Raw genomic sequence first — 27,827 nt, forward strand, 5'->3', positions numbered from 1 at the left:
CAGTTTTGAATTAGGAATGCTAAAGCACAGCCTTGTGGCAGCAATCAAGTAAATATGCCTTTCTGGAATTACTTTTAAGCTATTCCCCATTCACTTGGTCTGTACATGAAACAATTCAAGATACCGAATGTTTTAATTTGGCTGTTTTCTAGTGAAATTTCCAAACTTTTATAATTTCTTAATTGCAAAAGTATTGATCTTACCCACACAGAATACTTTTAAATAAATACGCAGTTAAAGTGTTTTGCTTTTTCATAATGCTTCTGCCTCTGTGTGTCAGCACCTTAATTCTTAACAAGTAACCTCAGTAAGTGAAGTTCAGAATTCTCATGTGAAGTTACCTCAGTGTTTCAGACAGTAAATGTATCTGTTCAAACACAGGTACAGAGCCTAGACTGCCAAAATTCCAGCAACCATTCTAACCACTGCAGGGAATTGTCCTCATAACGAGCAAACAAACAAAAACAAAAAATACAAACCTGATGTATGAACAGGAAGCTGAAATGCATTTTTTTTAATCTCACAGATATTTAATGGAAAGCTCTGAGCTTGGGATCTTTCCAAATGGTTTGGCCATTACTAGTAGAGCTGAACACAACTATAACAGCATGGGACACAGAAGGGGTTGTGTGCTGGATAATTCCATGAAAAAATACAGACTAAGCAGCACCCAGCAGTGTTGGAAAAGTCTCAGGATCTTCGACAGCCACACTAGTGAACCTATATTTTATCAGAGTACCATTTACAGAAATACTGCAAAACACACTGGTAAACAACATTATGGGAAGATACACGAGCTTGGACTGAGAAGGCACTCTGATTTTCCCAGCACTGTGATGTGAGAATCAGAGAAATATTACTGTGCAAAGCCACCACTTGTGAAAGCAAAACTGGAAAGCTTCTTGTTTCAACACAAATACTTAAGGCCTTTTTTTCAGGATGAATCTTGGAGAAAGATGCATGTCTAAGCATTTGAAAAGCAAATCTCACATCTAAAAATATGGAAAGTTTACAGACATTTAGCATAAATTGTTTGAGTACAAGACAGGAGTTTTCAACCCTCACTCTTTAGTCTCAATTTCTTCTAAAAACTCTTGTACCTTTGAGGCTATGTTACACTTTAGGCCATTAAATAACGCTGTTTTTTCTCTTGATCAGTTTCAGGAATTCTTTAATAGTGAATTCCTTTCATCCAACTTTCCCCTCGCCCCCACAAAAGCATGCTTGACAGTGCTACATATCACCAAGACAGATGTCCATGCAGTATCAACTTTATTTATAAAGGATGGATTAGACATGAATGTCACACTCCTTTTAAAAGTTTAAATTAACTGACTAACTGTTGAAAACTGCCCAGGTGATACTATTTACATAAAACAATGCCGACCTTCATTCCCAAAATTTAAATGAAGCAAATCTCTGAAAAAAAAAAAAATAAAAAAAATAAAATAAAATATACATGCATGCCAATTTCTACCAGTTATCTTGTAAACAGCAATCTAAGTATCTTACAGTTACTGTAATTAGCTTTTCCCTGTGAAGGAACCTAAATTTGCTCTTTGGCACAATCATATTCATGCCTCCATTTCAAGACAAGTACTGTCATGGCTTTGGCCACCTAATGGCATTTCATCAGTATAAAAATCAATGACCATCTCACTGGCATATCTAGCAAGAAAGACTGCCCAAATATTACACACCTTCTGGCAATGTCTACACTCATCCTTCCTGCACTCAGACTGAGCAAAGTAAACACTGATTCTGTAAAGACAAACATGAAGTCCAAAACTCAGAGAACATTTCCAAAAATCTAAACAAGGACTGTGATCACTGACTTCACATTTAGAGTGTACAAAATACCATGATGCCTCATGCCTTCTAGAACGTGTTTTTAGATTGCTACCTAAACTCCTCCGAGTCATAGTCTCTATTTTCTCACTCTTATGAAGCACCTTGGCAAGAAAATATCCCCAGAAAGTGTATTGGGATGGTTTCAGAACCATCTCTTCTCTGTTTTGACTGCACTGGGCCCAGCTTGAAGTCTGTAGTCAGTGCAACAGTTTAGTCAGAGGCCAAAAAACACCAACATTTTAGGTGCAAAAAGTCACTTGCAGGTCAGTCTCACCATTTGGTATTCTCAGTTGTGTCAGGTAATTTCATTTTCAGGTTTAATTGTTCAGATCTCACTGTTAAGTCTTACTTTCTTGACTCTTCTTTATGCTAATAAAATCAGACATATAATTATGCTTTCAACCCACAATTCTTGTATGGTAAAACTATCCAGTATGGTACCTGTTCAAAAATTAAGGCTCCAACGGATTTCCCATTTTTTAAGAATTATACTTTACATATCTTCATATAAAAAACCTACCTGGATCAATCAGTAGCAATATACTACAAGACTAACAATAACCTGTTGCTTTGTGCCAACTGTTAGATAAATAAGACTCGTAAAACAAAATCTGCACCTAAATTTTCATTTCCTATTTTGGGAATGTACAAAATGTTTTCTAAAACTCTTGCTTATAAACTTGTTTGTGGTCATTTTTGCCACAGAAGAAATGCATTAATTCACCTCCTTTCTGATCCAAAATAATCTCTGCCACATGGAATGCTAAGTTTCTGCATCTTTCCCAGGAATCAAGAATTACTTCCATCAGACAATTGAATTAGAAGAGTAACTTATAGTGCTTGGAAATAAGAGGATAAATTGATTGATTCTAATAAGCAATGTCATCAAACAGTCCTGTTTTTCCTAAGAAAGCAGAGCCTCTCAAAAGTCATCTTGTGAGATTGTGGCAATTAGTCTCTTGTCATTCATTTTTTCCTAGTTATACAGAAAACGTGTCTAATTTCTATTAAATATGTCGTCCGGTCAGGAAGAAAAGTGGTCTGTCCTCTTTTGCGTTGGCAGTCTGGAATTCATCCCTCAGTCGGAACTGCCACTCATCTTCCAGCTCTAGCCGGACAACAGTCTGGCGAAGGGAATTGCGATCTTGACAAATAACACACAGGGTGGCACCTAGGTAAACAATTAAAAAGAAACCCATGTGAGTATCACCTTTGTTCTCAGATCACCCAGCTCCCACCACCCCTTAGCAAAAGGAATTTCCACCAGTTTCAAAGCAGGAGTTACAGATGTTCTTAAGAGAAAATTAGGACACACAGGATTTCAGAGAGCTACGTTCGGCTCCCTATTAATCAGGGTCATCTTGTGTAGCCTAAGATGTCTAGTACTCATCTAGTAAACAGGACTAGCAATACATTGCTTACACCTTGGGGTAAAAAAGGGTAAAAATGTCAAGTCTAAGCAGGTGGTGATAGGTCCTGACCGAAAGCAAGGTAACACCCTACATCCATTACTGTTCTAGCCCTGCTGATCATCATTACCTTGTTGAGTGAAACCTCACTCAACAAAACACCTAAACCCACAAGACAATCACCATGATGGCTGATTAAGCTCTATGTGCTTTGCTGACCAGAGATGGTTTAATATCAACTGTTTTGATTGGCATTCTGATACCATTTCAACATGCAAGCATGACTTCCTGGCTTATGAAAAGAAGTTCTTGATTAAGAGGAACTAATTACCTCACCTGCACCCAGTACTCCGAAAGAGAGCTGGTGAGGTAGGAAGAGATGCCCAAGACAAAACCAGCTGAGAATACAGTAAAAAGAAACAAGACAGTCTTGTGGTGTTTAACACTCAGGTAGCTGGCTAGAAGGTCAATTTTACTGCCAATGGAGACAGGGAAATCCTGAACCAAACACACTTTGTGCTACACAGTACAAAAATAGGCTGGTTTGTGCAAATTGAAACTGATAGCTTCTCGTCATTCCCTTGAGGAAAAGCAGTACAAAAGCACTGCTTTCATTAGACGTTACTCTGACAGCCTTGTCAGAGAAACTACAGGCCGATTAAAATGTGGACATTGCTCCAGAATGAGAATGGACACTGGCACTTATGTGGCTTCAGTAGCGTGTGCAGGTAAAAGCACCATATACACCAATTTGCATTTTATTACACATACCTACACAAAACTGCATTAACTAAACAAAGAACATAGCAGTTCATAACTCTGCCAGTTTCAACAAGGCATTTGCAATAGTGTTCCTACTCTAGTGACAGTTACATCCAAGTGAAACAAATCCCTGGAGCATTAGATGTCTACAACAGTAGCAGAACAATCCAAAAGAAGTTTGCAATGTGACCTGCAGTACAGATGGAAGTGATTTGTCTCCAGTACTGTCCATCATCATAAGCACCACACAGAGAAACTGATTATTAGGAATAAATTGGAAATAGAAACTGTGTAATTTAAAAGGACAGCAAATAGATTTTGATGGAGTCACATCCATCATCTATTTTCTCTTGAAAATTAGAAAACATCACTTGCAAGAACACAATGGGAAAATTCTTCATATGTAAATCTTAAATACTCAGTTTTCAAGCTTAAGGTAAAGAGTTATGCACATACACTAGGCATAATGATAGAGATCCAACATTGCCTCTCCACTTATAAATCTGCAGAACACAGTTATAGACTGGTACAGAGCCAGCATGACCAAACATCAAAAATGGTAGGACATATGAAGACAAATATAAACATATACATAAATATATATGCACATTTTTATATAAAATGCAAAATCAATAGTACTTTTCCCATTTTTGCCCAGATTCCTAGAGACCAGGATATATAATTTTCTGTAATAAAATTACTGCAGCTCACCTTTAAGAAAATGAAACTTCTTCAAAAAGCTAGCTACAACAAAGGAATCACAGAGGTACAGCAAGAGACCACTGAATGTCAAACCAGAGGAACTGATATTCAGAGAGTGAGGCCGAGAACTCACATAGCAAACTGCAATCTAATTGGGAGAGAAGAAAAAAAAAACACACGTAAGTTAGCTTTCTTCAGGCTTCTATATAACGCTACTAGCTAAGGTTTCATACCTTTCAGTATTCACACCTGACTCACATTCAGACTTGCTTTCCAACTCCAAATATTGTGATTGTTACAGTTCTTTTCTAAAAATCCCCCTAATTATTAAAAGCTATATAAAAACAGTATTCATAACTATTCATTAGTTCTAATTATTCATTATTATTATTACCATGTGGTTTAGATATGATAGGGTTTGAAAGCTGTGGTAATGACAGCTCCAAACAACCATAAGTCTGTGACCTACCCAGCACAGTTTACCCACACAAGAGCAAATACAGTAATTGTGCAGTCTGAAACAAGAAGAAGCCTTTAGAAATGTCTAATTTCATTTACATCACAATGGGATTACTCAAGTCAGTAGAGCTGTGCATATAAATAATTGTATGAGGTTTCCTGTTGTTTAGTTACTTCATTTCTATAGCTATTCCCCCAATCCACAGGGAACCAGGAATATTTAGAGCACCGTTTCAGGGTTTATAAATTTAAAATTAAGGAATCTTTCCCACATGAGTTTACTTCCAAAATGCTATTCTACTTACTTGGGGCAGACCCATATCTAGCATAAATCAGCATGATTCAGTGGAAGAAGGCTGACCCACAGCAACTGAGACAGCCCAGGATATCTATATGCATGTCTATATGTATAAAATAGCTGCATGAATTCCTTCAATCCTACTGTATCATATACCAATTCAGGTAAAAATCCCAGAACTTAATTAAACTCATTTCATATGCTGAATGGATTAGAGCTGAAACAGTGCAATGGATGAAGACAGTAATAGTACAATGCCCTTCAACACAATTTGTTTTTTCCAGGCATGGTGGGAACCTGCAGGAGCTCAGCCAGAAAGGAAATTAAAAGACACAGTCAAAATGTTCTGGGAACAGCATAGACAGAAAGGTCATTAAACAACTGTTTGGGTAAAGAAGTTAAGTTAGTAAATCCAACAAGTCTGAATTTCATTTAGTATTCAAGCCAGGTGAAAAGGTAAAAACAGTTTCTCTCTACTGAACACCACCACCTTACTATTGCACTTCTATCTGACCTACATTTGTGTTTAAATATGACCTTGGTTTTAGATCCAAACCCACTAGGGAGAGTCAACAGCTCTTGAGATCTAATGTCAACTTCTCCCATTCTGGCTGCATGTCTTGGTATTTGCTTCTCTGCCTCAGCGAATCAGTCAAAAGTAATCTAAAATATATATACTTTGAAGGGCTTTCTCAGGACTAGGTAGCATTTGTAAAACACTCATTTGGAAGAAATTTGGTATAGGAAGGGTCAAATTACAACAGATTAAGAAAACATTTATTTTAAAAAAAAAAGTGCTCTGTATTAATTCAGACTCTAACACCACTCACAGACTATATAAGTATTTTGGACAACTCTGGTATTGCTCTACATGTATTTTATGTGTAATTTCTCTCAGTATCTCTATACGACAAAGAATTTTATTTTAACAACATGAGGATTTCATATCTGATTGTTTGAAGGCTGTTATGAATAAATGCCTCAACAAACTCATCCAAAACATAGGCCATACATTTCTAGAGCTGATTGAAGGTTACTTTGTTCCATACCTGTGGTCCTAAGTTAAGGTAACAGTCCACAGATAGCACTGGATGACTATAATTCTTCAATGAGAGGGGGAAGAAGCGATGGCTGTGATACTGGAGGTATTTTTCAAGAAGCAACTGAGCAGGTGCTGCCAAGAATGTATGCTTGCTGTCAGGAGCACAAATGTACTGAGCAGGTGAGATTGAAACTGGAGTGTCAGACACCTATGAGGAAAAACATTTCTGGCACAGATGAATCCTGATCAATCAAGTTGCACTTATCTGAATTTTAGTTTGTACAAAACACATCTCTATCCTATATATCTAAGATTTATATAAGAAGCAAAGTCATTCAGACAAAAATATCTGCTACCAAAAATGTTTCAGAGGTTCAAAGAATTATATTTGTATTTATAGAGTCTTTGGGGTTTCTTCTTTGAAACCAAAGTACTCCTAAATGTGAAATCATGTGAAGATGAGTAATCAAATAGATATAGACAAAAAACTTATAGTGAATGGTTATCTGAATTGTAAAGAAATTCTTCAGGTATTTTTGAAAGTTTTAAAGAAAATGATTACAAACCGGTGCATTTATACCAAGAATATTGTGGATTTCAGGAAGAAAGACAAAAAAGACATGTCAGACATATCCCATTACTGGCAACTGGTGATGCACCATAATACCTCAGCTCTCCTGGTTACAGGGTACAAAAGGGAAAACAGAATTTTAACAATGGTGAAGCAGAGGTGCCAGTTCCCACCTTAGATTTAATGTGGAAAGATCTCTGTCCTCCTACTGCAATTTGCTTCTTCATGACACTGAAGTGATTGAACCGGCAGATGAGAAGGCCTGCACTGTGGACACGCAAGTTGAAGTCAACATCATCACACATAAACCTGGGAAGAAGAAAATCATAGCAATTCAGAGCAATGTTTCTCATCACTGACTAACAAATACAAGCATTCGTCTTTGATCTGTACAATAGAAAGGACCGGTGTCAAACATACAAACCCTCCATTCAGTAGCTATCAGTCAGGGAAACAGGCTTCATCTTTGTAATAATAAATGAGTTCATTAACAATGGCTGGACTGAAATTTAGAAAATCATAATGAGGGAAGAACCACTTACAGAGTAAAAGGACTGGAAACACAGGGGAAAGTTATAGAAGAAAGGCATTAAGACGCCAGGGAAAAGACCTAGGAGTTAAATTATTTTATTTGCCTCTTCATACAATAATGCAGTCATAGAAAAAAGATACACAAATTACTACCCCAAATAAGGTCAAGGAAATTAACTCCTTTGACTTCCAAGGACATGGATGATAGACATTTGATATTTGAAATTTGACATTTCAAATGTCTAGATGATTACTCATTTTTTCCTTAGAATACAAATATCTGTGTTTTTTGTTTGTTTGTTTGTTTGTTTAATAATCCTCTACAGAAATAATGTCATTCTGCATTAGAGACAAACTTATTTGAAGACAATTTCTCTTTCCTTAGTCCAACAGAACTGCTGAGACATAGGAATAAAGCACGCAGAATGAGGACATCCTTGAGCTAGATTTGGCCCACTTCAAAAATAAAATGGACCAGAAGGTAAACTTCTAAAGCTGACTACATGCAAATCTTCTGGCCTTTGGGAAATTCAAACTCAGTTCTCCATTTTGAATGTAGATACTACACAGGAAACAGGATGATGTGCAGAACTGTGGGATTAACATCCAGGGCTTGGATTTAGGAAAGCTAAGCAGTTACTGCAACAGTGAGCATTAGTGAGAAAAATGATATTTGATTGTATGTTTTGAAAACCTTCTCTTTGATCTACATGGATATTTGTTATCCCTGACTGTCGGTTCCTCTGTGTTTTAAAATATACTTTTTTCCTTGCCAGCTCAGCTCGGCATGTCATGTAATGCTTCGGCCTTAACAGCACCCCCATACAGCATTATGGTGAGCCACTCATGGATTAGAGACACAGACAGGAAATGGGTGGCGTTGTCTCGCATTCCTGACATTTTAGCATTGCTGCCTGTACTCATATCATTGTGTTTTATTGCACTGTCATTCTCTCCATTAGCCCTTCATGTTGCCTAATAAGATAATACAGCTATATAGCGTGGGAGCACAGTTCTGTGCCAGAAGATGGATGGGAACAAATTTAAAATGTTCTTTTAAAGTGTCAGACTGGTCATGATAAAAATTTAGGTCATCTGTTTAGCTAGACTAAAGGAATCAGAAGCGCTTCCCCAAGTTACAAATAAACTCGGACTTCATAAGACATCTTCCTGAGACAGTTTTACTGAGAAGTACAACGGGGTTTGGTTATCCAAGTCTAGGTGCTCAGTGCCATTTTAGATGACTTGGGCTATCCCAAATAGCTCACAGAAAAATAAGTGTCTTAGATTTCATGTCATACCTGTCAGCCCCATGTGGACACATCCTGAGGTGCCAAAGCCTCACTTTAGGCAAGTGAATCCCACCTTCAGCAATAGCTACTTCATTCTGTTGTGATAAATGCTTGTCCCTCAGAAACAGGAACAAAATCTGTTTCTTTCCCATAAATCAGCGATTTTCGATGAGATGATGTATTTAGTGAATACAATTCTGGTAACTGTGGTGATACTGTGTATGGCAGTACTTTAATCTGAAATACTATGTGAAATAATAAATGAAAAAAATGGGAATTCAGAGACAGAAGAATATGAGAAAAACCACTAATGCTAATGAGGTTCATTTACTCCTTCTGAATTTGCTGATGAGCGTACATGTAGTATGCTCCAATGTTTAGAATAGAACAGAACAGAACAGAATGGAACGGAACAGAATGGAATGGAACAGAACAATTAAGTTGGGAGGGGCCTTCAAGGATCATACAGTCCAACTGCCTGACCACTTCAGGGCTGACCAAAAGTTAAGGAACATTATTGAGGGCATTATCCAAATGTCTCTTGAACGCTGACAGCCACGGGACATCAATCATCCTGCAAGGAATCTTCTTCCAGTGTTTAACCACCTTCACAGTAAAGAAATTTGTCCTTTGTTGTGTTCTGTGTTGTGCTGCTCAGCATAAAAAGCCCAACTATACCTCAGTTCCATGTCAGAACAAGACTTGGCTATGTACCATCCAGACATATGGTGTTTACCAGAAGGCTGCTTGAACTAGACAACTGGTGGACTTGCACTACAGGGCACACTGCTGAATGCATTTTCTCTGTGATTCAGATATGACTGCTTATTTGAAACTATGGAGATTCATGTCCTTTTCGAACTGATGGTAATTTGGGAAGGATTTGAACCTTCAATAAGAAAAAGAAAATTTGTTTGCTTCCTATTAACAATTTCCCCAAAAAGCCAACACGAGCATTTGTAAAACTTCCTTTATTTGGTTCATTGTCTTTTGAAAGATGCTATTTATTCACTTACCTGTTCTGATTGTACTGTACATTCTGTGTCAGATCAACATTTAGCATAATGAAATCATGTACATGGCAACAGGAGAAAGGCTCCTTGATCTCAGTACTGTTTGCTTTACTGGACCATTTCCTCATCCCAATTAACGCATAGTGAGTGACATTGGGAGTTGCTTCAATATGTTGCAGAATTTGCTTCAAGGAAACATTCCTTTCAGTCCATGTATAGTCACTATAGTAATTAGGAAAATGTGTTAAAGTATACAGAGAATAATCAGAATTTTAGTTATGTGAACAACAGTTCTCAACAGTCAAAAGTAGTTATGAGCATCAGATAGGTAACTTCAGTGTTGTCTTTCTTTATTACAATGTTTCACCTCTCACTCCAGGATAGAGTGAAAACTTACAATTAACTAATACTTATGCACTGGGGACTGATATACTAGGTCTGAAATTTATCTTAGATCTTTCAAAATATTTACTCAGGTTTGTAAACTTTTCAAGTTACCTAGATAATATTCCAAATGACCACTCGAGGGTTGCTGGCTTTGTGCCAGCAACTCGAGAGCAAAGCATGACATCCTCCTAGCCTGCCACTTAAGTCCATAAATACCAAAGCTTTTGCTGACTTTAGTTCTCTTTCAAGGTTTGCTATAAATCCTGAATAACATTGTTATGTATGGGAGTAGACAGAAATATCTAGTACAAATAATGTTCTAAAGCAATGAGAACAAAAACACTTGTTTGGGGATTTGGGGAAATAATGAAAGAGACACACAGACTGGGACTGACAAATGAGCTAGGGAAAATTAGATGCCCAATTTTCACAAAAATGTCTTTTAGCTTCCTTGGAAAAATCTGACAAAAATGTACATTTGAATGCCTTTGTTTTCCCAGTCTGTCATGGATTGTTTAAAGAAGTTGAAATTTTCAGTCCAAGTTATTCTAGTTTGAACCAGAGTCACACTATACAGCAAAGGCTGCAAGGCACTTAAATCCTCAGGGGACAGGAATGAAAAACAGGCACTAAACATTGTGCTATGCAAAGCCAGATATCTAAGGAAAACATTTCTTTCATTAGGCAAATATTATTCCGTGCTAGTACAGGGTAAAAGAAGTATATCAAACATGTGAGTTCAAAACTGATATGCAGTGAAAGCTTAAAAGAGATCAGCTGAAAAAGCCTGTGTTCCTCTATTTACCTTTTCCTGTCTCCTGAACAATCAACTTCTACTGCATTCCACATAACACAGGAGTCATCTGAAATGACAATGAAAGGCCAAATATCCTGGGGTTTTATCCCCAGCTCCTCCTGCCGATTTCGTTCTAACTCCAAGTTATGATAAGATAACTCTTTAATGAGGAAGTGTGCAGCACCTGAAACCAAGGACATAAACCATAAGATGAAAAGTAGGGACAGAAATTGTTTGCTTTTATCTTGGAAATTTCGTAAAGGGAACATTTCTGCACCCCAGGGTATGACTCACTCTGAAGGTTTTAACACCCTGACACTCCCTGGGGCCAATCTCCCATGTCACTTGCTTTAAGTGACTTACAGGACCCCACTGGGAAGCATGCAAAATGAAGCCTTGACTTCTGTAGTAAAGGTTTGTTAATGTCTTAAGGGTTTAGTCACCAATTCTTTTAACTTAACAGATATTTGCCTCCACTATCATATCTTAGTGCGAACATCTAGAAATGATTAACTGAACAACACAGGAACAATTTCCCTTGACTGTCTACTTTGAATGTTTGTCACTGCTGCTGTCTACAAATTGTTCCAGAAGTAAAGCGAGGTGCTGAATATTTCACAGGTGTTATATTAACAGAATCTACCTAAGACATGTACATAATCTGCATGCTTACTAATCTTCTCCCATCTCTGTTCTCCCCCACACACATATGAGACTGTAGTAGAGGGCTTCCAGCCTCACAAATTCACATGATCCACTTCTGTGAGATCCTGTAGTTCCCTCCTCTACCAACAAGCCTGAGCACAATTCAGTTGAAAAAAACAGAAGCATGTAGTGATATTTGAGGCTCCCCTTGCCACCTGAGATATCCACACAGAACTAGCAGCGACACAGGCTTCTGGAAATAGCACACAATTTACTTAAAAAAAAAAAAAAGAGGAGGTAACTCCATCTGAATTAACCACCTTCATTTCCATTTAAAATCAGTAGTGAAAAGTAAATATTTCTATGATATGATTCATCTAGCTTGTTCTAGGTGACCAGGATTAAGTGAATGGCACCTGAGACTGTGACACATTGTCTTCAAAGAGAATCCAGGTCACCAGATCAGATATGGTAGCTACCAGGTGTATATCTACATTTCACTGATGAATAACACCACCTCAAGGGCCCAAATCATGTGTTCTCATTTGTTAGAACTTTTGGCTATACTTACCTACTCCTGCACTATTGAAAATGCTTGGAAGAACAAGCATGATGTGGTTGGGCCAGTACTTCTTATATATGGCCATTTCATATTCCTTGACAACTAAAACGTGCAAGTGACTGGCTCCATCCATTGCATGGTATAAATTGAAAAGTCCATGTTCATGACGCCCAGTGGTGGGAGTAAAAGTGGGGCTTTTTATGTAATCTTCATTCTGTAAATAAATAGAAATGTGAGTTTCTGCATTAAGCTGGATGATGTTTAAACAAGGAGAAACAAATCTGTCAGTAGAGTCAGATTCAGTGACTCTACATTGCTACGTTTTAAATTAGCTTAATAGGAAAATAAGCATGAGTTGGAAAAAAGAAAACTCTATGAGCTTCTTTGACTGGTGAGAGTGTGGTGGACAGGACAGTCTTGCTAAAAACTTGACCTGCCAAATGCACATGGACCTCAAGGCTAGATCTGGTAAAGAATTCAGGTCCATATGACATAAGATGGTAAGAAACATCTTAGTCCAAAACTGCAATAAAAGTCTTATGACTGGCTATCATCCAAACTTGAATGCATTTAAACTCACTAGGTACCTTCGAGTCTGATAGTACAGCTCCTAAGAGGCCTGTTTCTACAGACTTCCAGGACTATTCCAGTCAGGGCAACTGATTTCAGCCTGGTCCCTGCTAAGACCATTAAGGACGCAGAATGAATGTGTGCCTCTTCACAGAGACTCTCCAAAGCCCTCACAATTAAGCAGACCAGATTTAAAACTGCCAAAGTATAACATGGTGGGTTTGATGCCCATGGAGTTCTACAAAGGGGAAATTAAAACACATTAAGAAAAAAAATTGTAAGGGTTTCATAATCTAGATTTATATCTCATAGCACTTTTCAAGCTTGCAGAAAGACGGAAGGCACCATTTTGGAGAAGATGAACAAAGAAGCAAAGAAAGAATAAACAGTTTTGGCAAACTCTTAGAGCAAGCCACCAGCAGAAGCAAGAAAAGAATCCACAAGGACCCAATGCACAGTTCCAATTACCTAGCCAAGCACAAGCTTACTGAAGTTTCATCCTCACATTGTACAGTTGCTGCTGGGTTGCTGGTTGGGGTCTCCCATTTCAATCTTGAGCTGGGCATAAATGTCCAAACTGGGAGGTCATATTGATTGATTATCGTTTATTGGAAGAAGCTTATTTTCTCAAAGATAGAAGTGCTAACGCTTACTATTGTTCCACAAATTGTTCCAATAATCCAGGCAGTGTGGCCTGAACCATTCAGAGCTTCACCATAAGCATAGATCTCTGTAAAGGCCAGCGTTCAAGATTGCATAGCCTGTCAGATGGATGATCATATAAAGTGTTTTCTGCAAGAGCGCCCTGCAATTCTTTGTACAGTTTTAAAGCCATGACAAAGATTCTTTGAAAGCCTTGCTCTTTTATGAAACCATTTGAGCATTTATGCAAAATAAGATAGATAATCTACTGTCATCTTCTACAACAAAATAAATGTTTCCTTACAGTAAAGTTTGACAAAAGAAACCATGTCTCTGAGGCTCATTGCTGAAACCGTTCTCACTTTAACATCTTAAACTCATAACCAAAGAACTTTTGCCCCAGATTAAGAACGTATGTACTGAAGGATCAGCCTTGGCAATGAGCAAAAGAAAAAATTTATTAGCGGTTTGACAGCTTTGCTTCATGTCTCCCTTTCTGGCAGAAAATACAAGCTTGGTGTCAGGACATCCTTATTATCTCTTGATAGCAGGACCAGAAGTGTAAAGAATCCTAATTCAACAAATTTAAAAATTGGTCATGTTGCTCTCCCACACACAGACATAAATATAATAATCCATCTACCTTATCTGTGACTAGCGGTAGTCTCATGCTTTCCAATTGTCTTCCTGGCTGGCTAAAAACAAAATGATGTTCCTTTGACTTTGGAATGATAAAATGCAGCTGGATTTCTTCTCCCAGCATGGAATAGGAAAAGGCAAATGCGTGCAGAGTGGATTCATAAAGCTGAGAATGGAAAAAAAAAAAAAAAAGATAATTCCAGTGGTTAGAGTCAAACATCTCCTACAAGGTCTTGCTGTGGTTAATACACATTCATAATATTACAAAAAGCATAACAATCACTTACTGTATTGCACTATATTTTACCTAATGATTCACTATGTGTTAAGCATATGATTATGATATATTACACTGATGATATTACCCCTATGATATATTACACTGAGAAAAAAAAGAAGAAAAAAAAAGTTGTGGCTCCCTCTTTTGAAACCATTGTTTCAGCTTTGTATGCAGACAGTACCGATACTTACAGGCCACTTGCTGCTTTCAGAAATGCTATCTGACACATAAAAAACAGTGTTAGCATCGCTAATACATTCTTCCTCACATTCTAATAGTCAGGAAATTGGAGAGTCACACCGAGCAATAACAACCTATATGCCATTTATAAAATACTCTATACTGCAGTACTGCAGTTTCAGAAGTAACATCTTTTGTGGTAACTCAGATCAAAACGTAAGGAAGTCCCAGTGTGAAAAGTTTACTGGGAGAGCAGTTTTCACTGGTATTGTACATGTAGACTGCTCATAACAGCACTGAAATAAGTTAGTGTAAATGAGGTGAGGAACAGTCCTGTGAAGTACCCATATCTGCAGTCTGGTCAAGGCAGGCAAACCCCAAGAAATAACAAAATCTGTCGATTAGCACTTTCTTTGTTTTTAATACATAGATACAGTTTGTAAACTAATTCAGATACAGTGAATGAACACAAAACTGAGTTCGGTCTCTGTCTGTATCAGTTTTTGTTCTGATAGGTAGCATCTGGAAATCTTTACCTGGTACCTGGGATTGAAACCCATATACTGATGGCACTGTTCACAGTGATGATAGGTGTTATATGCTGCATACTTGGATAATCTCATTCTAGTTGTTTGACGGCGTGTATACATATCCTCCTGTCTCCTGCTCATTGACCTATCTATTTAAAAAAGAAACAACATAGATGTAGCATGTATTCAAGTCCAGAATGTATTCCCTTATGACAGACTGTTTCTATCATTTTATTTTCTAGGAAAAATGGCATGAGTAAATAAATGCAAACAAAATAGGAATTTATTCTGATGTGTTTTATAAATTAATGCGTACACCAAAGAGCACTACAAAGATGTATCTGCAAGTTCATGATTATGATAGTTCTGTAGAAATGTACATAAAGCTGAGGCATAAGCAAAGCTAGATTATTAAAATTATTATTGCTGCTGCTGCTATTACTGGTTGAACACTTTGAAAATTAATAAACAGTAAAAAAGGGTCTTAAGACAGACATCTGCAGTCCTGTGATGGACATCACAGTAATTAAGAGAAATGAACTCAATAAGCTTACTGATGTTGCTTTTTAACATATAACCACATTAAATAAAAAGTTTTCTTTTGTGGGAGACAGAAGAAAGATGAGATTTAATGATAACCTATGATGAGAACACCTACCTATGCAGAGTTGAGACCATGACTACATGAGCTCCATGCAGCCTTTAAATGGGAATCATTTCTGTTGAAAAGGGCTTATGTTATGTCATCTGGCCAAACACTTCATTCAAATTTTCAGCATCAGATCAGGTTGCTCTTGTCCTATCGATTTTAAAAATTACTAAGTATAGATTTTCCACAGTCTCTCTGGGCAACTTGCTCCAGAGTTTGATCACTCTTATTCTGGAAGTATTTTTCATACTGTCTGCTTGTATTTTCCCATGTTGCGCCTTGTGTCTGTTGTCGCTTGTACTTACACTGTGTATCTACATTAGTTTGTGAATACAAAATACTGAATACTGTGAATACTGTGATCACAGGGCTGGAGCCTAGACATGGCTTGCAGGAGGGTTTGTTCCGTAATTGTTTGGGGGACTGAGTGTAGGCTGACTAGGGTGTATTTGCTTCAATCTTTCTTCTTGTCCTGTAGAGGAAAGGCATGGTATTTGCCTTTTTCCAGTCATCAGGAAACCCCAACAATTGTCATTACCTTTAAAGATGATAAACAGGAACCTTACAACAGGAGCTGGATGTTGGCCAGCTCCATTGGAATGCTTGGATGCATCCTACCCAGTCTCATGGGCTTGTGTACGTCCAGCTGGCTTATGTACAGGCCATAGTAAGAGATTTGTTTCACCTGGCTGTAGACATTTTCATTTATTATTTTGCCTGTAAGCTAGATGAGTGTTACAGCCCACAGAAAGCAGCAGACACATCTAGCCTTTAATTGACCTGACCTACCTTACATGTATACTTTATCATGAGATAAATTTTACTTTAGAAGAGCTTATTTCTCATGAAAGATTTTTAAGGGAGTCCAGAGGACTAATTCACACCTGAGTACTCCAGTAATCTAGATGCATTTCACCATTTCCAAAACCTAAACTAAATAAACCTATAAACACTTTTAAGAACACAAATTCAAGTACATAACTAATGCATGTCACTACATTGCTACAAAACAAGACAATGTTGTTACATAAAAACATTCAAATATACAATTCTTTTTGTGGGATCATAATTTTTTCAATGAGACACTACCCATTTAGCATTCCATAAACCATTGATAAGTTTCATACTCTGGTGTTTCATCTAACAAACTACAAATCTCTTTCCATTATTACCTAGTCAAGTGCAATTCTGATTTCATTCTGTTTAAAATCAACAGAATTATCACATTAAAACCGAATGAATACATATATGTATACCATTCTAGATTTTTCAAATTCTAACCTTCACTGTTTATTGTCTGAAGCTTGGAACAAATCAGACTTGCATCTTCATATTTCGGGTCATGGATAGTGTAGTTAAAAGGGATCTTCTTAAATGTCTCCAAATCTGGCCACGTATCTCCAGGTTGATGGTAGCATTGATCAGATTCTTCTTTTATGTCTATGGTATTATTGAAAAATAAAAATTCATGGAATTACAATTTTAAACATTCTTTATATTGTTATAGAAGGTTTTGTTATGCCTACAATTCTTAAATCATTTTTTTTTATTTCATCATTCTGATGAAGCAATATTATTATGCATAAAGACGTGCACCTTTGAACAAACGAACCTCATATGTCAAGAAAATTCTGGCTTTTAAATGTTTCTTTTAATTCTAAGACCTTGATAATCTTATTATAACAGTTGGTGGAATTATAAGGAAAACAATGTCAAGGTCCTGGTAAGTCTGATCTACCTGGATCCAGGCCTTTGCAGTCTTTCCACACCACATTTGTGAACTCTGTTGAGGAAAGATACTTTATTCCCATTAAGGAAAAGAAACCTTGCTTCAGAAATCACAGAATTAAGTCCAGTGCAGAGTTAAAGCTTACCACACCTTCTAGTGATAAGACTAGAGTAGTCAAAGAGAATGTGCAGTGAAATCAGGCCTTTTTTTGAAACAGGTAAAAAAGAGCACTAGTCCAATGAAATACTTTTCTACCCTTGTCAAGAAGATGAAGGGTCTGATGAGTAAAATGGACAGTATAAAATATTTCAATAACATAAATCAGTTACAAAGGTGAACAGCATCAAATATGCAGGCAAATCACTTCTTGAATTAACATAACAAATGTCTACACTTTCCAGAAGCAAATATTTTCATATCAAGAACTTACTAATGTTGATTTCTTCCTCATCATAAACATCGACTTCTGTCAGTCTGATCAGCATTCTGGACAAAATACTGAGGAACTGCAGATAGGCACCCGTTTTCCCTATCTGTAAATATATAAATCAGAAAATATGAATATATGAATATGAATATGAATATATGAATATATGAAAAACTTTCATTTTCATCTGGAAATTGCACCTGCAGTGAAACTTTTGGTGTTTGCATATCCCTATACTTGTATATTCCTAAGCAAAAATGACATGTTTAGATGTCCAACACTTCTGTGCTCTCTATGCAGGAAATTAGTTTGGAAAATGTGTTTTATATCACAGATCTAGTCTAACAAGTTAGAATTTTCTCTCTTTCTTCTGTAGTTGCTACATTGGCAGTGAACTTCTAAAAATTCATATAAACTCAAAAAATGTTCCAAAAATTGCTCCTCTATATACAAGATATCTAAAGAATTACTTCAACCCTTTCATACTTGTACAATTCATCAGCACACTGACTGCTGTTGAAGTACACTGACTATCCTGAAGAAGTGGCATACCTCTACTGGTGAACTTGTGCAGGCCACATCCACTCCTGGAGGACCTGGCATATGTAATAATGTGTTGTTTCACCTCTTGAGCTGAAAAGACATTATTTTCCTTCCACTGTTTCCAAATTACCATTTAAAAAAAAAATTTAAAAAATTACCAATTTACCATTTAAAAATTAACATTTAAAAGTTTTAAAATTATTTTAAGACTGTAGCTTTAACTTTTCTTTTTTTACCAACACAAAATATGTATTTTCTCTTCCTTACACCCAACTGTATCACTGTCCTTTTATAGTTTGTTTGTTTAGCTGAAAGGCGTAAGCCTCAGCCAGGGATTTACTCAATTAATTGCTCTGTGTCTTCCACACAAAGCTTTTGATGATAACATTAAGTAAATAATGCCATATCTAAGCAGACAGCTTTGCAAACCAATACATTTTAGCAGGGAGCAGTACATAAGGGGTTTCAATGAGCAAAAAGAGACCAGCAAACTCCTTTCATGCTCACAGGAGAATACAGAGTGAGGTTAAAATGTAGGTCCACTATGGCACATTCTCCTGATGCAACTGTCTGATTTTGGACTACATCTACATTACTGCTGAATTGAAAGTCCAGCTTTCACTGCCATTACTTTTAGGACATGTCAGAAGCATAGGGTGTTGAATTACTAAAAATAGTATTGTATTTAATATTTTCCACAAAATTATTTTTTTTAATTTTTATTTTTTCATTTAAGGCTTTGCAGATGAAGCAAGAGCAAGTAAGCATTTATTTTGTCAAAGTTCAGTGTCTGTTGCTTTTAATAAATCAGATTGCACATGAAGCATTTTTTTGCCAAGGGTGGAGAAGGGTCCCCTGTTCCCTGCTGAGGGTTAAATAAGCCTTTCAGGTGCACTTGGTAGACCTTTCTATTAGCACACAACCCCATGTTATCCAGGGGTAACAGAAAAAATGTGACTTTGAATAGAGGATATTAGAGCATGGGCTATACTCAGCCCACAGACCAGATGTTACTGACTCCCAGGATAGGTTTTCATGCAAAATCTCTTAAGACTGATGAAACTCTTTCTACTGACCTTGGAATAAGGCTCTAAGGTTCACTGGAATGGCTATTTATTGATAAAGCAGACAAAGAACATTTTATCTTCCCACATCTGAGGCAAACTTGATCATAATTTGTTCTGTTAGAAAATGTTTTCTACATTTTTTCTCATGTCAGAGATTACCTTTATATGCCATTATGAACGTACTCTTTTTAAGTGCCTCCCACCATCTTTTCACTAAGCACTGGGTGGCCTGACAGATTAAGAGCTCCCTAATTTTGAACAAATGAGAGACGAATTGTCAAAAGTACACAGCCGTAATTCCTAATCTTTTTGAAGTATATATTTAGAATTGTCAACAGATCAACAGGCTGAAAACCTTACTTTTCCCCTTTGGTAACTGTTTAAAACTTTCTCTGTACATGTATTTTTCCTTTCCCTCAGGAAAAAGGTTTTCACCAATGGTTTTCAACAATGTATCTGGGGTCAGCAGGCTACCCCTAAGTGGTACTTGGATGAAAGCTGTCAATTGTCAATTGACTCAAATATACAAAGCTGTAGGGTCACAAATTGGAAATGTTGAAAACCACAGAACTAAAATACTACTCCCAAACTAGGAAAATACAACATATGCACTTTTGATATTCTGTGCATCACATCTCACGCAATCTCACTATCTGTCACATAAAAACTGCCTAAGACAATGCTGTGAGCTTTATGGACTGTTAGATATTTGCAGCACTGTATGGAAAATGCTGGTGGGAATGGACAGAAATCTCTCATTTTCAGGATCTTTTTTTTTTGTCAGCACAGAGCTCAGGCTGAACACGACAACATTCATATTTTGACTCCACTCAGTTGCACATTTACCTGCATTTTCCTGCTGAAGAACTGAATTGCTGTAATACAGAACACTTTTCTCACTTCATTTAGAAAACAAGAAAAAAGAAAAATGACTTTTTATTGACAATCAATGTTTTCTCCAGAAGGGAAGAGCCCTGAATTTGTAGCATGCCCAGATCGGTAAATGTGCCTTTAAATTTAATTGTTTTCTATATGCACCATCTCTAGACAAAACAGAAATGCAAAAAGTGTCTTTGATTGTTTGAAAGTATGGAGTAGCTGTCAATAAACAGAGCTTCCAGATCTCTCTGAAGAGTTCTCATCTCATCTGTCACTGCCCCTCTTTTGGATCAGTTTTATGGGGCTTCTGCAAAGAGATCCTGCAAGCAGGATAAGGCACTTGGGGGCCAGACATACTCAAATAATGGAAGCCTTACACTTTTTTTTTTCTGGCTATCTGAATATGGAAGACAGAAGTATGATGAATTAGACTCCGAAGAAGAAAATCACAGAAGATTAAGAAGCAAAAAATCTCAAATCTTGACTAAACTTATGATAACCAAGGACTGTGGGTCCTGCAAAGATTTTGTTTTTTGGTTTCTATTTGTATCCTAAACACAAGGTGTGATTTGGCCTATGAGAAACTAAGAGTATGTTTACTCTGCAGTTCTTCATTCACAAAGAGTGTTGTGGGACACGAGCAAGAGGAAAGAATATGAATTCAAATTCTTCCTGCAGAAAATTCTAGAGATATGAAGGTCCATTTTTTTTTGTGTGTGTCAAAGACACATAGTGCTTATGGGAGTGAAAAGTTATCCAAATATTTTGACCACTGAACTGTACTTTCCATAAATACCTATGATAAACTGAAAATAAACTGTCTAAGAACCAGAGACAGAGAGACTCCAGTCAGAGAAATTGCATGTGTGCCTCCACATTTATTCATACAAAGGACATTCAAAAGTGTTGTTGTAGCAGGTCTAACACTAATTATTTCCTTTATTTTTTTAACTTGTTCCAGACCCTGGACATCAGGACCACTGGAAGTACTTTATTACTCTTACATGTTGATAGAAAGCACCAAAAGATTTCAGTCTTCACATTTGGAGAAATATGGCAAAGGGGAAATAATTCCATAAGGCTTTTCTGTTTTAATTTCCAGGCGAGATAGTTCTTCACATGCCACAGCAGTGGTTTTCAGACTGTGGTCTGTAAACCAGAAGTGATTCATAGAAAATATGCTGATGGTCCACAGACAGCTGGTCAAATGGTGCTGGCTCTTCTCCTTGCTTCCACTTGCTATGTTCTGCTAAAAGACAGCTAACAAAAGATATATTAAATATTTCCCTAATACTTTTATTACATTAGAAGAATGGCATATAAGCCCATTGTAGTAAAGTTTTAATAAGAGTAGAGGAAATCCAAAAGGTATCTAAGTTTTTAGTGAGATCAATACTTGAAGATCCTCTTTTTCAGGATTTATCGACAGCTTATAATGCAGAAACTCCAAGCACTCAGTAAGGATTAAATATAACAAACTTGCTTTCAATTTGAAGCTACAAAAAAGAAAAACAAAATATTGGAATGGTACAGTGGAAAGTCTACAACATCATTTCATTCCAAAGGATGCACTCAGACTTAACTTCTTAGCCCACTGTTTTATTACTATTTTAATTGATGTCAAGAGGCACCTTTCAGGATCAGAATCACTTGTGTTTGAGAATTTAATCACCTGTGTGGATAGATGAAAAGTAGCCTTATGGCAGAACATTTTGACCAGCCCAGAGCAGAGGGTAAAATGTCTCTGTGAGAGAAAGGTAAGTGTACTTTACTACTGATTGCCTTGACAGTGAGAATTATAATTTTGGTTCACTAGTATGTCTAGTTTTCTTCCTGTGTCTGTTTCATGTTTTTTCATTCTAACCAACAAATTGCTTCCTGATTTTAATTTTAATAAAGTAATTTCTGTCTAATGAAGAAAATAACTACTTCCTAATTTTTGAAAAAGAACCCTAATATTTTGTCTGAGATGTTATCAATCCTCCAATAGGTACTGTCTAATAATTGTTTTTCATTGAGAAGATGCCACAGTTTTCTGCCTATATCTCTTCATGCATTAACCATGAGTCCATGTAACATGATAGTACTGTCGATCGCACGTGAGCAAAACTTATTTCAGTACGGAAAATTCCCCAAAAGAGAAGGGAAATTCTTATTTCTGTAAATTTTATTGTAACTACACCCTAGAAGAGATCCTGTATTGTTATACCTTAAACCAATAAACAGTCAACATATATTTACAGCTCTTTTTGAGGCTTACAGGTGTTTTTAGTACTTTGGGAGTTTAAAATACCAAAGGAAGCAAAGCTGCTTTTTCCCACCTAATGAAATTAAGATATACCCCTAAACTGTGAATTGTGACATCAGTGTGTGAATTTGTTCTGTGTCAAACATGTATATTCTTCAGAAAGAACTGGAAGATATAAATTGGATATAAATGTGAAGAGTGTCCTTCAAGAACTGATCCAACTGTATGATCTAATAAAAGACTAGGAAATAACCCGCATTGTGCAAACAGCTGGAGAAGGGGTGGAATTGCATGTAAAGGAAGGGATATCAAGGGTGAAATTCACTGCTGTACAAAGGGTCTATAGGAGACATATTCCATATTTGAAAAAAAAAAAAAAGGTTTCACCTGATAGCAAAAAGTGGTGATTGCCATACCCTGGTAGGGAGCCAATGAATAAGCAAGCTGCCTGTCTCATTATAATTAGTTAAACGGCATGTATCATACGTGTTAAGCAACAAATCCTTCTCATGGATGTATAGTATGCTTTCAGAAGTCTCTGAATGACTCTTCTGAGAACCTCCGGTTTGCATTTGTGACCCCAAACCAAATATTTTATGATCAAATGAATACTAAAGTGGTATTTACTTACCAGCAAATCTGGATATTTAGGGTGTCTTTGGAAATAGTATCTTTGTGGGTTTTGATGTGTATACATATAAAATTCTATCAAAATTTGTCACAGCCTGTGTTTTTCTTAGAGATGCAAATTGGTAATCTGTTCCAGAATGTATTCATTTTTGTACTGCAGCTTTGTATGACATTTAGTTTCTTGATCATATAATTCCTCAATCTTTGGCAGGCAAAAACAGATAATTTAGATCAAAGGAATGGAGAGCAGTGTACAACTTCTCATCAGAGTACTTTCTGGAATCCTTTACACATTACAGTAACATTTGCAGGAAGCTCCAACATGAAAAGCCCATTTATGCTCTTCCTACTTTACTGAACCCTAATTTCAGATGTACAATGGAATAAAATCATTTAATAAATAGTAATATATACTTTCTTTTTGAAATGGATTGGAATAGAAGAGTGTTAAATCCGTAACTATCTTTAGATGAATTATTTTGTTTGATGTTAGAATAACAGGAAACATGGGTCTTTGCCTTATTTTGATTTATCCTTTTTGACTTCCGATGTTCACAGGATGTCTGTATGTTCTCTGTAGGCATGGGATCTCTTTCTAGCTTGGTACTCCTAGCTTGATACTCACAGCTTCATTGCTTGGTACTCCAGCAGAACATAACAGGCACAATATCAACTTTAGCGTGTAACATGCATTAAACTGAGAGACACCTTGCTCAGAGATTAGAAAATTTAGAAGACAAGGAACTTCTTAGTTCCTTGCATGACTTCCATGCATCTTTTGAAATAAAATTTTAAAACTCTGAGTCTGCTATTCATCTGGTAAATACAGCTTTGCTAGTGAACAGGCCTTCTTGCATGTGTTATTTACAACAGCTTCTATTTCTGTCTGCCATGTGGAGGAGGCAGAGAAATACCTTAACTGCAAACTTTCAACTATCTTTAGATTGATCATAACAAAGTGGTTTTGTTCAGATCTTTGATCTTTATTCAAAATGTAAATGCTTATTCATCTTTAGCAAACTGAAATGATACATGCAATATATGTTCTGGGAAAACTATCTTTTAAAACATTTTAAGGGAGAGAGCCTGACAGAAAATGAACATTGCTCCAGCTTCATTGTCTTTGAACTTAGACTAACAAACAGTAAAGAAAGAAAGATTATTTTATTAGAAGGGAGTTAGGAAATAAGGAAATAAAATAAAACATAAGCAACTTACTCTTCACCAAAAAATGTTTTAAGCATGAATACTAATAACTAATATATTTTTTCAGAGAATAAAATTAAACAAAATAAATGAATGAAAATACCTTGCTCTTATTACACACCTGTGGTGGCCCACTCAGCAGCAGCCTCCTTGGGTGAAAGGTGTCCATTCTGCCCTCATTCCTATTATTGTAGTCCATATGGATTGGCTTGGGCACCGTCCATTGGCGGTAGTATAGAGACTGCTCCGTGCAAGTCATCATCTTACTCATAAGAGGACGAAAAGAACTTGCCCACATAACAGAATGATAAGGCAAAAGGGAAGATGATTTGGGAAGTCCACTGCTGTCCGTTGAAGTAATAATATCATAAACCAGTTTGGGCAGGAAAACTATGGGAGGCTGTTTTGATGCTTTGGTCATGGAGCATTGAGAGGTCTGTAGGATGAAGGAGTTGTGAGTAGGCGCAGAGGAGGAAGAGGAGGAGGAGAAAGGTGAAGAGGATGAGGAGGTGATGGAAATTTGGGCACTTCTTATGTTTTGTTTCGTATCCAGTTGTTCTGTTACCGGTGGTAAATGTTTGCTGACTGTTGTTTGTGCCCCCTTGTCTACCTTCTGCTTCTGCCTTTCATGGCTGTTTGTGTTTTCTTCAGTGCTGTTGCTTAGGTGGGGGGATTTTGCTGTATCTCCTGCTGTTACGAAAGGAGGCGATGACTCACTGCAGAATGCTGTAACTAAAAGAAAAATTTTATTTCAATACAGGGCAACAATGTCATCTAGTCAATGTCATAGTTAAACACTGAAAAATCACTTTGATATGGTGCCTGTCAAGTAACGCAACCTCACCCCTGTTCCTGCTATCTTTCACCTTAATCATACAGGAAGTATTAATGGGACTAGTTTGGAGTAGCTGTCTCAATGCAGCAAGCACCTTTACAAAAACTGAATTTGCATAGGAAAGCTGTCAGTGATTGTTCTGTCCTCTCCTTCCCTCATCCATTCCCCACTTGAGTCAGGAGTTCATCAGATACCATCATCTCTCAAGACCACTACAAAATTACTTAAACTGTTGTTTAAAGGAATGCAAGAAAATAAGTACTAACAGGCCCTTACAGGAAAATAAGTACTAACAGGAGAGGAAGATTTCCTTAATCACAGGCAAATTTTGGCCACATGGACATTGTGAATTGAACAACAGCACAACTTTAAAGAAGAAAAACATATTTTGAAATTAAAGTGGTGAGAAAGTTTATAAAAATTTCTTTATGTTGTTGTTGTTGTGGTGTTTTTTTTTTGTTTTTTTTGTTTTTTTTCCTTTTGTAACAACCATTGTGTCTGCAGAAAAGAAATCAGGCCAAATATGCATGTCAGCATGGTGAAAACTACAATTAGATCAAAAAGATTTTATTGTCACTGGCAAAAAACAACATGTTTTTAAAAAGCTGCATGACATCGCAACTCCTATATAGTTATGGTACAATTTATATTCTGCACTTCACTCAACTCTCCTAATATTATCTGCATTAAAAGCATACAAAGAAATTTATCAGACAAAAAGCCCTAGTAGTTCTCAACACTGCCTCATGCTTTCTATGTCAATTTGCAGATTAAAAAGGAAATAAAGATTAAAAAATGATCCACCTCTAAAGAAGCTTCCAAACAGAACAAAATTAATGACTGAACATTGCAGAGCAAAACCAAAAATATAAAAACACAAACAAGACTGAGCGTGCTTTTTCTCCCACAGATTTTCAAAAGATTTTTTAAAAATTTGAGGCATGTTTTCTTGTTCATAGACTGTCGTAGCTTCAGTGAGCACAGTCAGCCATTGCAGTACTAACTCAGGTTTCATGCCTCAGTGTCCCACATTAAAAAATGTGCCTTTTTAGGTACTCCACCCTATGATTACTTTTCAAGCAAGAAAATATTTTATTTCTTATAGTTCAAAAGTCTGATTCTTAAAGGTGTTTTTTTTTTTTTTAAGTTGTCTTTAGTGACACCATTAAAATAGGCCTTGCCAAAAGTTGAATGATTTATTACTTTAATTCTTTCTCTAACAAGATGATTAAAATGTCTCTTTAATATCCTAACAATAACTTAACAAAGATAATCTTAAGGTCTTACTAGAAGCCTTTGAAGAGAGAGATGAAGATGCAGAGTCATGGGAATGAGATCTTTCTCTTTTCATAGGACTTCTCTTTTCTGAAGCAGAACCTGTTTCAGGAATGGTAGCAGGGGAAAGCAAAACAAAACATAATTTCAGTAAGCCTGTGAGGAGTTACGGCTACATTACTGAAGCAGCAAAAAGCACAGAAGTTTGTCTGGATTTTGTCCTCATCCTGACATGGTTTACAATGTGGAGAGTATCTGCTCCTGCCATGCAGTTATGGATCAGCCTGTGGTCTAATCTAACTACGCTGAGCTGCAATAGCCTCACAAAATCAGTTCTGCTGCCAGGAGTTGGCAATTTCCAGGCATGTCTCAACCATGTCTTATCTTTCAAACCCATGCCTTACTTTCGTCACAAATCCAGTGTCAGGGAAGCCAACTGCCAATGACCTCCATTTTGTCAGTACGTTATGAAATTACCTTCTACCCCTTACGTTACAGCTCTACGGACAAATTACATCTCAGGTTTTGGTAATGACAGTCTATATTTATACAGCCACCAAGAATATTTGCTTGAGGTTCATAGCTTAGGCTTCTATGTCAAAATGCTTGTTTCTGTACAATTTTACCTTAGTAAACAGAGACATAAGCACTGCTATATGTCTATCATCTTAGCCGCTCTGAATTGAGTTCTTGAGGAGCATACCATAGTTAATGGACTAGGCAAACAGCCTTACAACTTAGATACCTAACTTCAGTGCACCCTTGACTCAGATCACGTATAGTCTTGGCTTTCTTCAACTAAATGGGCAGAGGTATTCATCCCACTTAAAGCAGGCTTCTATTGTAGACAGTTGGAGTATGACCATAGGTATTTCCTTCCTACATCAAAAGTATTTGTTTGATTAAAGTAAATATTTCTGTTCTGCTTGTTCTGCTCTCTTTGCTATCAATGAGTAAGGGTTCAATAAATGAACAGTAACAAGCTCCTCTTCCTCCTCATTATTAGTAAAAAAAAAAAAAAAAAAGGAAATGAAATCAAGCAGTTTGAGCTTTAACTAACTTACAGGAATTAAAATTCCTTGTTTTCCCCAATTGTAAGGTACAACAAACAGTAAAGAAAAAAATATTAAGAAATTAATAGTATCTCATAACATCCATCAATTCTCACCCAAATAAAA

General features: G+C 36.7%; 1 protein-coding gene across 7 annotated transcripts in view; it reads right to left on the reverse strand.

Moving 5' to 3' along the window:
• Positions 1–1,255: 1,255 nt before the first annotated feature.
• GREB1 (growth regulating estrogen receptor binding 1) overlaps positions 1,256–27,827 on the reverse strand; it is a 94,434-nt gene continuing 67,862 nt past the window's right edge. For 5 of the 7 annotated variants that reach the window (XM_083829542.1, XM_083829539.1, XM_083829537.1 and 2 more), the window contains 13 exons: positions 26,662–26,751; positions 24,643–25,271; positions 17,970–18,072; positions 17,092–17,250; positions 15,168–15,310; positions 14,176–14,337; positions 12,330–12,534; positions 11,123–11,297; positions 9,934–10,152; positions 7,268–7,403; positions 6,531–6,731; positions 4,734–4,872; positions 1,256–3,022 (listed from right to left, as the gene is read on the reverse strand). In XM_083829542.1, the coding sequence (XP_083685668.1) occupies positions 2,859–3,022; positions 4,734–4,872; positions 6,531–6,731; positions 7,268–7,403; positions 9,934–10,152; positions 11,123–11,297; positions 12,330–12,534; positions 14,176–14,337; positions 15,168–15,310; positions 17,092–17,250; positions 17,970–18,072; positions 24,643–25,271; positions 26,662–26,751 (2,525 nt within the window). In that variant the 3' untranslated portion in view covers positions 1,256–2,858. The remainder of the gene's footprint in view (positions 3,023–4,733; positions 4,873–6,530; positions 6,732–7,267; positions 7,404–9,933; positions 10,153–11,122; positions 11,298–12,329; positions 12,535–14,175; positions 14,338–15,167; positions 15,311–17,091; positions 17,251–17,969; positions 18,073–24,642; positions 25,272–26,661; positions 26,752–27,827) is intronic. The other 2 variants (XM_083829541.1, XM_083829543.1) reach the window with 2 other exon arrangements.

Source organism: Anser anser, assembly GCF_964211835.1.
Source record: "Anser anser genome assembly, chromosome: 3".
NCBI lineage: Eukaryota > Metazoa > Chordata > Aves > Anseriformes > Anatidae > Anser > Anser anser.